General features: G+C 46.6%; 1 protein-coding gene and 1 long non-coding RNA gene across 4 annotated transcripts in view; one reads left to right on the forward strand and one right to left on the reverse strand.

Annotated features, from left to right (window-relative positions):
- LOC135911866 (uncharacterized) overlaps positions 1–14,596 on the reverse strand; it is a 279,105-nt gene that overhangs the window by 188,395 nt on the left and 76,114 nt on the right. The gene's annotated exons all lie outside the window — the stretch shown is intronic.
- On the forward strand, positions 281–10,227 carry LOC135911861 (uncharacterized). Of its 2 annotated transcripts, XM_065444191.1 has the most exons (3): positions 281–539; positions 6,424–6,588; positions 8,733–10,227. In XM_065444191.1, exons 1-3 carry the CDS (start codon positions 458–460, stop codon positions 10,046–10,048), a joined length of 1,563 nt encoding a protein of 520 aa, XP_065300263.1. In that variant the 5' UTR covers positions 281–457; the 3' UTR covers positions 10,049–10,227. The 2 variants fall into 2 exon arrangements, with proteins under 2 accessions (XP_065300263.1, XP_065300264.1); XM_065444192.1 differs by lacking the exon at positions 6,424–6,588.

A 14,596-nucleotide genomic window follows, 5' to 3' on the forward strand; every position in this document is an offset into this window, starting at 1 on the left:
GGTTGGCATTTTTCAATTATAAGATTAATCATATACTTGTACATATACTTGTTTCTAGCTCTCTTGCTACCTTTTGTATGTATAACACATCTTTATTTTTCCCTTCTCTTGCTGTCCTTAACACATGTCATACATCTCTGAGTGCTGGCCATTTCTTTTGCTTTAAAAGTTTCGCACATATAATTTAAGATGTTTTAATATGCGTTCTTTACCCCACTAATACTTAGCCCATTCGCCATAGTGGGTATGCTCCATAGTTTCTAAGATCATCATCGTCAGCTGCAGCAGTAGCAGTATTCTGTGCCGTGGATTTGGCAGTGTGGGATCCCGATTCTGGATCGAGCGATGAATTAGCTCATGTTCTAACTTGGTTAAACAGATCAACTTTAGATACGTGTTTTAGGCAAATTCAAAGCATCATTTGGGACGAGCATCTTCCCGTCACGGTGGCATAACAATGGAACCCTCAAAGCCATGCCGCTCGCCGCCTGGCTCCAATGCGCCAAAGAAGCCACGCAAACGTCTTATTCTGCTCACAAGTAAGTGAGGATAAGTTGTTCATCCTGTCGTAGAACACTTGTGTAGAACCATTGGGTATCGTATTCTTTGGCATGTACTGCATGCCAGCAGACAACTTTCACTAGCAATGATCAGAAAGCTACCATGGGCGAAGCTTCTCTGCAAATGTGTTACGGCGCGAAGTAGACCGGCAGCGTTTGGCAAACCTTACGGTATTTTTTCCGAACAGACATTAGGTCGATGCACCTTCTACGCCCGATCGTTCCGTGTTGCCCCCAAAGGCTGAAGGGAAAAGCACCCGCCCCCCCCCTCCCCAAAAAAAAGAGTCAACGTGCACACTCAATGATGTGTTTTCCCTTGTGGCGACGAGCGACCACGTAGACCGCTAAAGTCGGGCTCTCGCAGGAGAGGAAGAACAACACTCGATCGCTTAGTGTAGCATTCTTTTTAATTATGTCCTTCGGAACGCTAGCCCGCGCCGGAGCATGCCAGCCGCTCGAGCCTCGTGTAGACGCGAGCGTCTACGTCATCTCTCGTGCGACGCCGATGCTGCTGCCGCTACAGAGGGCTCCCCCCCTAGAGAGGAGGAAATTTAGACGAACGATGGAAAGTCCACGTGACGCGGCGTGTCTTGGCGTTGGTCTTGGGTGTCACGTGCGCAGGCGGAAAAGAAGGATGCAGCAGGGTCGCGTCCCATACTGGTGGAGCTGATGGCGCGGGTGCTTCGATGTAGGCGGGTTTGAGACGTTCCAGGGCAGTTGTGTCTGCTCGGCCGTTGACATTCACAACAAAAGTCTTCGGACGACGCTCTAGAACACAATATGGCCCGGCTGCCGCTACACTCTTATTTAGCTGTTGCAAACAAGGTGCTCGTGTTTACTCATCCCCAGCTTCAACTGCGTCATTAAAGCAGAACTAGTAATGGTTCATTGATAGAACCGGGGACAAACACATTTTAAAGCGAAGCTTCCTAGGGGGAATGTTGTTTAAATTCTAGTTGACTGAGTTTTAATGCGAAGGTTTCTAGGCGAAACCTCCAGGACATTCCGGACGCGTAATCGCTATGCTGAAACTGAATATCTGACGGAAGAAAAAATCGATAGTTGCAAGTAGCGCTATATTTTGTGTTTCTCTTCCGTGTGTCCCGTCAAGATATCGTGCGATCTAACTTCTCGTATACTATACCAAGACGCCCAGTCTTCAACTTTAGCATCTGTTGCCTGGGATATCTCTGCTCTCACTGAGATTCCTAGAAATATTTAGCCTTTTACACTGCTACCTACGCCCACGTCCTCTGATGCATCTATCTCTTCTAGATTGGAGAGAATGTGAGGTTAGATTTTTAATTCATAAGAACATGGCGGGAAACCGATAAATTCGATGGCTATAAGAAATAGGAAGCAGTCGTAACAAAAAATATTCGGATATATAGATTACAGTTAGTACACGTCTATGTTCCAACGTCCCGTCATGAGGATGTAGAAATAGCACACCCACTTCACGACACTGAATCAACAATGAGCAAAGTGCAAACTCAGTATGCTGTTGTCATGCTTGACGTCTGTGCGAAAGCTAAATAAAAGCAGACTCAATAGCAGGCAATTGGCAACCACGGCATCGATTCTAGCAATAGTAGCTGAGAGGTGTTTGTGGAAATCATGGAGTGGGGTCGCCTCCGAAAAAACCATCTTCAAGAAATGCAATAACCGGAAGTTGACCTGGAAAAGCCCTAATGGGGAAAAATAAATTAAATAAATTTTATATTCCTTGCTAAACGAGCATAATACGGGATATAGAAGTGCTCGGTAGGGTAAAGGGTGGTGACCATACCTCATTGAAGTCTATCATTGCTCTCCATTTGAATTAAAACAAGAGCAACGTTATTCATGAGGAAACAGGCCAATCTAGACGCACTCGGTGTAAAAGCAGATGAATTCAGGCTGGAGCGCACAAATGAATTAGCAGTTGTAGAAGAGATTGAAGGAGGCAACAAGGAGTTTATGAATGAGTCCGTAACTTGACTGATTCCAGCAGCCTAAACTGAAGTCGAAGCTAAGGCACCAAGGCAACAAGTACGTAAGGTACCTAGGCGGACAAGGAACCTAATAAAGAAACGACAAACCATGAAAATTAATTATCTTGCTTTCAATATTTGCAAAATATTCACCAAGATTATTTCCAGTAGACTCAAGACAACACATGACTTTAGTCAACCGATATAACCGGATGGCATCAGGAAGAGGTGTTCCGCAGATGATTACATGGATGTGATTAGTCAGGAATAGAGAAATATCTGGAATACAACTAACTTCCTTATATGGCTTTCATAGATTAGGAATGGTCATTTCATTCGGCAGAGCTACCAGCAGTATTAGAGGCATTGCAACATCAAGGTGTACAGGAAGCATACGTGAATATCCAATAAAATATCTACATGAAGACTCCACAATTATTCTGAAGAAAAGGAGAAAAATACCGATCAAGAAAGGGGTCAACGAAAAACCTACAATCTTTCGAAAGCTAATGGCTGAACGTTTTACGAAATATTCAAGCTATTATTCTGGCAAGAAATACCAGTGAGGGTCAACGCAATTATCTCAGCATGCTGTGCTTTGCAAATGACATTGCCCTGTTCAGTAAAATGCTTAGTATCAATTGCAACGAATTTAACGAATTTCTGAGCAGCTTACCCAAGAGAATGTCAAAGGAGGGTTGAAGATTAATATGCACCAGATGCAGACAAGGTTTAGTAGCCGGGCAAGAGAACGAAAATCCATGCTTAGAACTCATCCTCTACAATCTGTGCAAGAGTATGTTTATGTACGTGAATCACTCACGGAGCTAAAAAATAGGGTTGAAAGTGTACGGATGGCATTACCTAATTATGATGGGCCACTTACTGCTATTCTTGAAAATAAAAGTGTACAATCATTGCATTCTGCGGATACGATCATATGTGGCAGAGTTGTGGGAGCTTAACAAACGATATTTACAAGAAATTATGGAATGCTCAATTATCAATGGAGAGAGAAATATCATGCGTAACGTTGTGGTGTAGTGTGCAGTGGTGTAGACAAGAGAGCAAAGAAAGTGGTGTGACCGATTAAACTAACATTAAAAGGTCGGTATTCTAGTTAACATTGAGAAAAAGTGGAGCTGGGCAGTCCATGTAATGCGTAGGGCACATACCCGATGGTCCAATAGGATCACACAATGGATGCCAAGGGAAGAGTAGTGCAGTCGAGGACGGCAGAAAACTTGGTGGGGTGATGAAATCTAAATATCTGCAGGCGCAAGTTGGAATGAGCTAGCGCAAGGCAGGGTAATTTCAAATCGCTGGAAGAGGCCTTCATCCTGCCCCAAGTGGACATAAAGTTACGGTGATGATGGCGATGATCTTAATTATGATTACCTTAATTATGATGTTGGCGATGATGATGACTGTGATTAAGAATTGCATGCTGCGCGAACGTGCAGCAACATATGCACAATTTCACAGCATTTATTTAACAATTTCACCTCTTCGCTTCCTATATACTTACAGGCTTCACGAGCCCATCTGTAGGAGTAGTGCAAGCAGGGTTATATATAAGTCGATTTGTTACACGGGTACATGTTGCGTGTGACCTATTCGGCAAGACAGCACCAACCGCTGTCCGCATAATATCGGCACTTTTCCCCACAGAAAGCTTCGTTTTAAAACTGCGCACAAAGCGAAGAAGCGCACATAAACCAAAACATTAGAACAATTATTCATACGCGTAGTGCGGCAAATCCTTCGCATTCACCCAGATTCCCATAATGCTCGGTATCTGCATTTCAAAGCCAATGGTTTTCCTTGACTGGCTTGGCAGCTTTCTTAATCTGAACGACACTTATGTAATGTGTCAGTGGGCTGGGGTAGAACGGGGGATTTACCTGTCGCCTACGCGCACCATGACCTAGGGTGGCGTGGGGCCATTGCATTTCACTTCTCTGCGGCGTGCTCTTCTCGTCCGAAGGCAAGATCGCGAGGTCACGTGGTTTAATGGCGAATGAGAGGGAACGTTCGCATGACTTCTCGCGTCCGCGCTCTCTTCCGAAGCTACCTTTGCGAAGTCACATGTTTTAGCGGGCGAATGAAAGGGAACGTTCCCGTGACTTATCGCGTCCGGTGTGCAGCACTCTGCGCCGAGTGGCATTGGCGAGTTCTCTTCCGAATTTTCCTGGCTGAAGGGTGGCCTGCGAGATCGGGTGCCGTTCGCTGTCTCAATCTCGGAGGCCGTTCCTCAAGGCATCACTTTCGCGACATTGAAAAAAAAATAATATATTTCATGCACTACAGCGCACCCCTCCCCCCCTCCCCCACACACACACTTTTCTGGCGCCGAACGAACGCTGCAAATTGCGCACACCGGACGCATGAGTTCAATTGATTCAGTGCCGAGAAAGAAGGCATGCTTTTATTTTACATCCCGCATCCGGTGGTGCGCAGTGTGCAGACGAAAAACAACGTCGTCTACACCAAATTGAGGGTTTTAGAGTGCCCGGTATTCTGCTACAGGCATTGGTAGTTAGGTAGTACCAGGTTACAGGAGAAGTACATGGCAGCACAAATGCTGGTAGTGACATCTAGCGGGACTTTGTGTTGCCACAATGCCTTATAGAACCGTGTCAGTGTTCCACGCGTGTCTGATCGAAAACGTCATTTATGAAGGCAGCTTGTTGCAGATTACGCCGCTGACGAAAATTTACACTGGCAGCGAAGTCAAATACACTCGGTTACTGCAATATTAGTTCTTTGTTTGTCTTGTTAAGCTCTGCGGCACCTGGTCGCTCCACCAAACCAGCCACTCGCGCTTCCGGTAACCTTGCGATTCCCAAATGGCAAGATTTTTTCACGATAAACTAAAGCTCGCTAATGAGTGTGGTCAATTTACATCGAGGGGGTGGTATCCAGAGGGGCTGGACGGATGGTGTTCATGAGTACTTCGACGTCAATGGTCACCTCACGCTAGGATAACTAGAAGGACTCTGTCATTAACGTGCCGAGAAACGTCAATACCATGCTGCACTTAATGTGGAAGAAATTGAACATCGTCTGCCTCAAATGAGTCTCATGGATACCTACGACAGCAAGCTCAACCGTTTGGTTGCTGTTTCGTTACATAGATAGTCGTATTCGATGCGTTCTACGTAATTTTTTTACTAAGAGTGTTTCATCGAACAAAAAGTTGCAAGGCCAAGTAAACTGCCCTTTACCTTAAGAAGGCTTTAGGTTGTCATGCTTGCAGTCTAAACATGCATGCTCTTTATTAATTTATGTTGTTATTTAGCAAATAAGGTATCGCTATCAGTAAATGAAAGAATAATAAAATTTATGAACACAAGCCACCGCTGTCAATGCGTTGTCAAACATCCTAGTATCTTTTTCGCACTATCTTTAGAAGTGCTTCCAACGCACTATTTCAAGCAGGTTGTGCATTGCAGCGACAACAACTTCTTTATGCTCATAGCCTTTATATTCAGTTCGCATTCTCAGTACTGATATGCGCCAAACGATTGAGCACAGCTTACAAAGACGCCGCTGTTAGCGGCATCTTGCTTCATTCATCCTTTATTCAAACACTCGTTATAACTTGTTTTATTGCGTCATCTTTCTTGTCAAACGAAAAATAGAGCCACTGAAAGTTAACAACTGCTGATGTCTTCACTTTTTCGGAACGTAGTCCACCATGTCACTTAGGGTTCTCGATAAACGTTGATTACAGTGACATTTATGCGTGCCGGGAATCAACTAACCACACGAGATGGCATCACTAGCGCCGCTGCTGACGTCTACGCGTCGGTATTCTGTCGATGTTACTTCGTACATGGACGCACCGAAACCTTGTTCAACAAACTCTCTATTATTCTATTATGCAGTGCGATTTCTGGTACTACTGGTTCTGTGTGGCGCTGCTCTGCATCTGGCTATGACGTACAAGATTTCTGGTACCACGTGGCGGGTGCAATCGTCGAGGTCGTCTCCAACTCTGGAATCATCAGCGCCAACAACTTTCCATCTGAATTCGTTGCAGAAACTAAATTGTACGTGCAGAGCTTCGAAAACGGAACTGGGATCAATATTTTTCCGAAACATCTCAATGAGTGCGAGAAATTGAAGGAGACAAAAAAGTAAATGCACGGAAAGTAGAACAATAGTTAAGATGTTCAGTGGTGTATTAGTGAAGCTGCGCCATTTATTGTAGGGGACGCCCCATTAGTGATTTCAGGTTAGAGTTGTACGTAAAGAATTACATGTAATTGTCCATTTGTAATGAATTAAACCAGGCTAGTCTTGCTATTCATTGATTACTCTTATCTTGTTGACGCTCACTGTAATTCAATTACATTATTTAGTACCCAATTATGTGTAACCATTGAGCTTATTTGCGAGACAACCTGTAACGTGGGACATAGCTTTGCGTACTTGAATAGAGTGATAACCTTACTAAACGGCCGCTGTCATGCCACGCTGCATCCTCGTTGGTGCGCATATTTAACCAGGCCAATACAGGACGATTGAAAAGGTCCACAGTGATGTCCACATCAGGCTTTGATGGCAGGAAATTGCATCCTGGCAATTCTCCCAGCTTTTCATTAGCTTTACGGGCACCTGTTTGTCCGAGCCCTGGCAACAATGAACCGCTATACTTCACAGATGACACATAAGTGAGGATGGAGGCATTGAGTAACCCCTATCTCGTGCGTGCCAGGTTTCGTATCTTACGCAACGCCGTTCCCTCTAATGCTGATTGATATATTTTTATGTGCCGCGGCTGTAGTCTCCATTTAAAATTGGGGAAGATTACTGAAGAAGTTTTTGAAAATCAATTAATAATTAAAATAGGCAACATGTGAAGGGCTTCACGAGCCCTACCGTAAAAGCTAGGCTAGCTCATTTCATTTGCTACATCGGCGCAATGTTAACAAAGGTTGGGAGCAAAATAAAGAAAAACTAGTATTTAATTTTAGTAACTGCTCATTTATCTTCATGATGCAGTAATTGGCCACTGCAATGAATCATGTTTTTGTTGGAACTGTAATTGTAATAGGTTGATTTTTTTACTGTCAGAAGCACCAGTTTATTTCAGAATGACACCAACTTCTCTAAGACTAGAAGGAGAGATTACCCAGTTAGTAGATTCATGACGAACAACTTGCACCGCACGATAACTAAAAAAAATAGTGACATAAACACACATACAGTACCCACTTTCAATGTTGAAAGTCAGCGCTATGGGATGTTCACGCTGCAGGTTATTCAGATGACTAAAGCCGGCCTCTCGCTAGATTCGTCATACTCGCCTCGTCCATTTTGTAACGCTGCTTCAAGGTCTGCGAGTACAGTTCACTCAACAGAAAACGCAATTTCTCAGTCATAGTCATCGACTGACCACTGAACTACATTCGAAGTCTTGGTTGGCATAAGTTTCATCAAGGGGAACATTTCTGCAAGTACGCTCTACTCCATATAAACTATGTGGAACAACAATAAACTGTACCGCTGACATGGCAAGAGGAATCTTCAACGACATTAGGAATGATATACATAACAATTGCAATAACCTCGACCGAGGGAAGAGCCGATGCTCACGAATATTCGTCATACACAGGTTCCACTTAGAACGTAGAGGAAGATTAAGTTGAGCAAGTCATGTCATTCATGGAGAAAGTAACAGGTGCTCTGTTAGAGTTACAGAATCTGTGTCAAAGGAAAGTAAACGCTAAAGAAATAGTTGGCTTGATGAAATCAGAACACTGGCGTATATATCGTAGAATCCGCTAGCGCAAATTCGGGTAATTGATGATCGCTGGGGTAGGGCTTCGTCCTACCCCCTCCCCTTCCCCCCCCCCCCCCGTTGACACAAAGAAAGGCTGATGACGACAGTGACGTAGTGGCCGGCATCCCACATTGTTGCTACATGAACGGTTGGCAGAAACAGTTCTCTTGCCCCGCCACTCGCCCGTTCTCGAAGAAAGTACGTGCTGGGCCAATACTGAGCTCCACTTACTTAAAGCTCCGCGTTTTATTCTCCAACTGGTTGCTACACAAGCAGTCATGCATGCATAATTCAGTGAGCACCCAGTCGATAGGTCAGAGATAGGCAATAGGCCGATATTGCAAGGATGGCTCGTTGACCGAGATTGGGACTCTCATTCGCTCACTGCAAGCCGTCTATTCCTCGCAGGGACAACATGTCCAAGCAAGCGAGGCGATCCAACGGTGCTCCACTTCAAACTCTGGGACGAAAAACTCGCGCACTCACTGCGTCTTTCTCCTCAAGCACCGCTGAGAACGGAGAACGAGTCGTGGCACGCCGTCACTGACCACATCCACGTCTTCTCCGCGTTCCTCGTCACCACGATGGAGCAAGCCATCCACATCACCAGCCTGGTGCGAAAATATGAGCCGAGAAGAGCAGGCATGCTGATCCGACACCCACCTCTGGTGTGCATCATTCGGACCTCCAACGCGACAGTCACGCGCAAAGCCCACATGCGACGAGTGTATACCTATTTTTCGCCGAAATTCGAAAACGCCTTGATCCTGTGCCCATCACCGAGCGAAGCGTTCGCCGAGGATGACGATGTACGAGTGGCAGTAGCGGCTCAAGCCGAGGTCGCGGGCTCTTTACGGTGGCTCCGGTTACACCGTCCGCCGAACAAATCCAAAAATAAGTGTTGCGCCGTATGCGTCAGGCCTTTATTCGGCGCATTAAGCCTCTGGAAGATTGTTGAATTCATAGCCAATTACAGGGCATTGGGAATCGAAAGCTTCTACTTTTATGACCTAAATATGACCTCAGACTTGAAGCTCCTCTTCGCCAAGATGCAGTCCTGGGGAGTCGACCTGACCTTAGTCTCCTTCAAGCTCATCGTCGACACTACTGTCATTCACAAGGACGTTCATGCACACGGCCAAATGCCGGCTTTGTACGACTGCATCTTCAGATCGCTGTTCAAAATGGAGTACTACATACACGTAGATATCGACGAGCTCATGGTTCCGCTGAGCAATAACAGCATCCCGGTAATTGTCCGGGAGATGGAACGTAAGAGCAAGAGCTCTATTGGAAGCCTAGTGGTACCAATGAGATACCATTGCTACGAGTACCCCCTAAACTTGAGATACGCTCGGCGCGAGTACCTGCCCCTGCAGACGAGACTTTTCCCCTACCACTCTGTGGATGTGTGTTTATTTGGCCTGTCGAAATACATCGCTCGGTCCAGGACAGTGTGCGAGCCGCGCGTCCATCACGTCGAGGGTCACTGCGCGCAAAATACTGAGCACTTTTGCATAGGTTCAAGTGCCGTCGTCAAGCACTACAAACAATGCTGCATTTACACGCCCTCGAGCGACAACAACAAGATCGCCACCTTCTACAAGGACACTCTCATTTCTCCTGATGCTACGTTCGATAAGCTTTCTACGCACATTGAAGGTGATCCGGTGGTGAGGGCCTTGAGGAGTCTCATAGGTCAGGCTGACGCCATTTTGAATTAGAGATCAAAAACCTAACCGGCAACACGCCATAATTTGCAATTGGTAGAGTCTTGTTTTGGCCTTGCCTACACAGATTTGTACACTTGCACTAGGTGACGAAGGAAATTAGCCACAGTAAAGAAAAATAGGATGACCTGTGTAAGTGAGCCTTCACCATCGCTGCATGAAATAAAGCCTGCTTCTTAAGATTTTGGAGTGTGATGACCACCACACATACCTATTGTGTCTGATCAGAATGGGATCCACACCGGCCTTTGACGAGCATGCGTTCTCTTTTTGTTTTATATTTTCTTCTTTCTACATATATATATTTCTGCGCGTGTAACCGTCTTCGTCATTGTCTCCTTTTACCGCGAAATCTTTGACGCGAATTTGTACTAACTTCTTCAGCTCACTCTCCTTAGCGAATTTCGAATTCACATAAATGGAATGATTGAATTATATGCTTCTGTTACACCTCCTTATAGCGATTCTACTCCTGCTCCGCCTTAGAAGGGACAAAAGGAGTGATGTATCAAACCAGAGAATGTCACGCACAGAGGTGCGTCTCACGTGGCGATAGCAGAACGGGAACGTGCAAGGCTCAATTATTATTCCGAGTTAATAGCGAACAATCTACGTTATTGACGAATGGTTAGTCGAGGATGGCAGAAAGGGGGGGAATGAAATGAGGAAGTTTGCAAGCGCAAGCTGGAATCGGCTATAGCGCAAGACGGCAGAAATTGGGGATCGTTGGGAGAGGTTTTTGCCCTGCAGTGCGCCTAAAGAAATGGTGATGATGATGATGATGATGATGATGGTGGTGGTGGTGGTGGTGGTGGTGGTGGTGGTGGTGGTGGTGATGATGATGATGATGGTGATGATTGTGTGGTAGTGACGATGATGAGGCGGATGAGGCGGCTGTGGAGGAGGAGGATGACCTGCATATCCGACGTCGATTACAGTGCTGCACGTGGGAAAAAGGTAGTAGCCATAGCAAAACTGAACCCTACTTGCATATTCCACGAATGGTATGATCAGTCAGCGTCAGATTTGCAGCGGTTACTAAAAAAATTAACCGATTACAAGTGCAATTATTTTTTGAAAAACGTATTCGATTACGATTACGGATTAGTGCCCCACGAAATTAGCTTGAATTCCTAGAGGGTCATACATTATTTTAGGGTTACTTCCCTCCCTACATTTAATGATATCGCAAAAATACAATAAGTAGAGCGAGCTGGCCTAGCTGTTTCACTACGTCCACTTCAACTCTTATCACTTTGTTTATCTTCTAAGTATTTCCTTTCAAAATTTCATTCGGTAATCTGTTCTTGTTCTTTTGTGAACACATCTGGCAGTGACGCTGAAAAGTCTCTCAATGTAGGCGCTGGGGATGAGGGCTGTGTAGTAACGTACGAACGCCCTTCTCACATGGTTGCCGTTGCTTAGTGCCGCGAGGCTCGGGTTTCGGTTCTGTATGTAGCACAGCGCTTCCCTGTTGCTGTGACCAGGCGAAGGCGTTTGCGAAAGGGCCCAAGCCAGTGAAAAACTGAACTATCGTATAAGGTGATTCACTGGTATTAACGTCGGAAGTGGCCAGTCCCATCAAGACCTTTCCAATCTAGTAAACTTCCTCTCAGCGCGATTCACTCTTTAGCCGCGTACAATTAAATAACTAAGTAAAACGGACGCAAATGTTCACGTTCATTGAAAATGTTTCCCAATCTGCAGTGTAACCTAATATAATCCTACATATTATTCAGCCCTAGAAATACTGTTATCGTGTTGCAATCACGAAAATGGGTATATATCAGTCGCGTAATGTCGAACAGATAAAAACATACGACTTTACCTGCCAAAAAGTTCTGCCTATATCAGAGAAGTCATGGACTGCACTAAGCGATGAAGTATTTAGCAGCAGCTTTTAGCATGTATGAAGGCCGCCTGCATGCGCTTGCAGGAGGGATGGAGGTAACATTTGTTATATGGTAAAATCCTCAATGCATAGGCCTGCAGGAGAAGTGTGCAAATCATCAAGCCTGCCATGTTCATGTGAGGCAGGCGAATCTGTATGACGCCTATTATGTGGAGAGAGAGAGAGAGCGTAAACTTTTATTTCAAATCAACAAGATTTGAGTCCGGCGTCTATTTAGTGGGTCTGGGCACCCGCCGCGGACGTGGTTCCGAGACCTTGTCTCGAAGCGGCTTCCTCGGCTCGCTGGACGGCCCAGAGTTCTGCTGTCAGGTCAGAGCTGAGCAGTGCGGTCATCCAGCGTGACCGGAGGCTGGCGGTGGAAGAGACGGAGGGATCGGCACTGCCCGACTTGTTTGTTAGGTCCCGACACCCCCATAACATGTGATTTAGTGTGGCAACCTCGCCACACGACGTGCATCTGTTTGTAGTGTACATGTCTGGATACATGAAGTGCATGAGTCTGGTGGTTCTGTAAGAGTCTGTTTGTAATTGTCTGAAGTGTACTGCTTGCGTCCTGTCTAACCTAGCGTGAGGGAACGGGTATATGCGTCTTTGTAATTGGTAGTATGCCGTGATGTCGTGAAAACTCGTCATACGATCCTCCCATGCCCAGACGTTTGCAGTACCCCGCGGGGGCTTTTCCTCCGTTGCTGCTCGGTGAGTCAGGCCTCGAGCAACGCCGTGAGCCGCTTCGTTGGGGGTGCTCATTCCAGTGTGTGCCGGGATCCATAGCAAATGCCTTCGGTTATCAACGTCGCCCTCTCCGTGGTGTATGGGATGTCGCTGGAGTATATGATACGCCTCTTGTTAGATGCGACCATTTGCAAAATTGCGAATTGCCGTTTGCGAGTCGCAGATCATGTACGTAGCTTTGGTTTGTGTGAGGGCCAGTGCTATGACCGCTTCCTCTGCCGCTTCGGCATGTGCCGTGTTTACGGTGACACTCGTGAGGTGGTTGCCTCGATGGCTAGTGACTGCCGCCACGAAACTCTTCCTGTCTCGATAGCGGGCTGCGTCGGTGAAGACCGCCTCCTTGTCGTTAGAGTAACTTTTGGTCATGTGTTTTGCCCTGGCTTTACGCCTCCCTGTGAGGTGTTGGGGGTGCATATTGCGAGGCAATGGGGGTACGTATAGTTGCTCGCGTATGGGTCTTGGAATGTCTACTTTGACGCCGTGTTGCGACTGGTACGTGATGCCAAGGTTTTCAAGTACGTGTCTGCCCGGGCGGGTCTTGGATAGGCGTTCAAGCTGGAACACTTGTTGCGCCTCCACAAGTTCTTCGAGCGCATTGTGTAGGCCTAGTTTTAAGAGCTTGGTGGTGCTAACTCCAGGCACAAGTCCCAACGCACATTTGTACGCCTTGCGTATGAGCGCGTTGAGCTTGTTTTTTTCCGCAACCGTCCAGTTGTGAAACGCTGCCGTGTACCTTATCTGAGAAATGACGAAGGCTTGTATGAGTCGGATGACGCTGCCTTCGCGCATGCCCGCGTGTTTGTTGGTGATGCGTCGAATGAGCTGCATCGTGCTGGTGGCCTTTGCCGTTATCTTGCGAAGTGCTTCGCCATTGCCACCCTTATGCTCTATCATCATTCCTAGTACCCGGATTTTCTCTACTATCGGGATGGGTAGGCCGTTTGATGCCATTAATTGAATCTATTGCTTTTCCAGGGGGGTGTAGCATTTAGGTGGGCGCCCCCTTCTGACTGGTCTATATGGGAGCAGTTCGGATTTTTTGGCCGAGCAGGCGAGTCCCATGCCCACGAGGTAGTTTTCTACGCATTGGATGGCCTGTTGTAAACGTTGCTCGATCTCTTCGTCGCTGCCCGTTGTAGTCCAGATCGTAATATCATCCGCGTATAGCATGTGATGCAGTCCTTCGATTTGAAACAATCGGTCGGGCAACCCGAGCAGGACGAGGTTGAAGAGCATTGGCGAGATCACCGAGCCCTGCGGGGTGCCCGAGCTGCCGATGTTGATTTGCTCTGACTGTAGTTGTCCCACTCGCATGCGAGCGGTTCTTCCCGTGAGAAAGTCTCGGACGTAGTTGTACGTGCGCAGGCCGAGATTTAGCTTGTCTATTTGTCGCAATATAGCATCGTGGCGAACGTTATCGAAGACCCTCTTCAGGTCCAGCCCGAGGATGGCTCTCGTCGAATGCCCCGGATTGTCTATGATTTGGTGTTTTAGTTGCAGAAGGGCGTCTTGCGTGGAGAGATGTCTTCTGAACCCAATAATGGTGTGTGGAAATAAGTCGTTGTCCTCGAGGTAATCCGTGAGTCTATTGAGAAACGCGTGCTCCATTAACTTGCCCACGCAGGACGTGAAGGAGATGGGGCGCAGGTTCTCCAGCTGTAATTTCTTGCCGGGTTTCGGTATCAGTGTGATATTTGCTTCTTTCCATTGCCAGGGTAGCTTGCCGTGCGCCCAACACTCGTTAATGTATTTTGTTAGTTTCTCGATCGATCCGTAATCGAGATTGCGTAGTGCCCTATTGGGTATTCGATCGGGGCCAAGGGCCGACTTGGTGTCCAGCTTTACGAGGGCCGCCTGAATTTCGGCAACGGAGAATTCCTCGTCTAGGGTGGCGTTGC

The sequence above is a fragment of the Dermacentor albipictus genome, chromosome 10 (genome assembly GCF_038994185.2).
Source record: "Dermacentor albipictus isolate Rhodes 1998 colony chromosome 10, USDA_Dalb.pri_finalv2, whole genome shotgun sequence".
NCBI lineage: Eukaryota > Metazoa > Arthropoda > Arachnida > Ixodida > Ixodidae > Dermacentor > Dermacentor albipictus.

What these genes read in the sequence shown, in the direction of transcription:
- LOC135911861 (XM_065444191.1), top strand. Translation starts at nt 458, where the DNA reads ATGGAACCCTCAAAGCCATGCCGCTCGCCGCCTGGCTCCAATGCGCCA. An exon ending in ACGTCTTATTCTGCTCACAA is followed by an intron (nt 540 to 6,423) that starts GTAAGTGAGGAT and finishes TCTATTATGCAG; the next exon opens with TGCGATTTCTGGTACTACTG. An exon ending in TTCGTTGCAGAAACTAAATT is followed by an intron (nt 6,589 to 8,732) that starts GTACGTGCAGAG and finishes TATTCCTCGCAG; the next exon opens with GGACAACATGTCCAAGCAAG.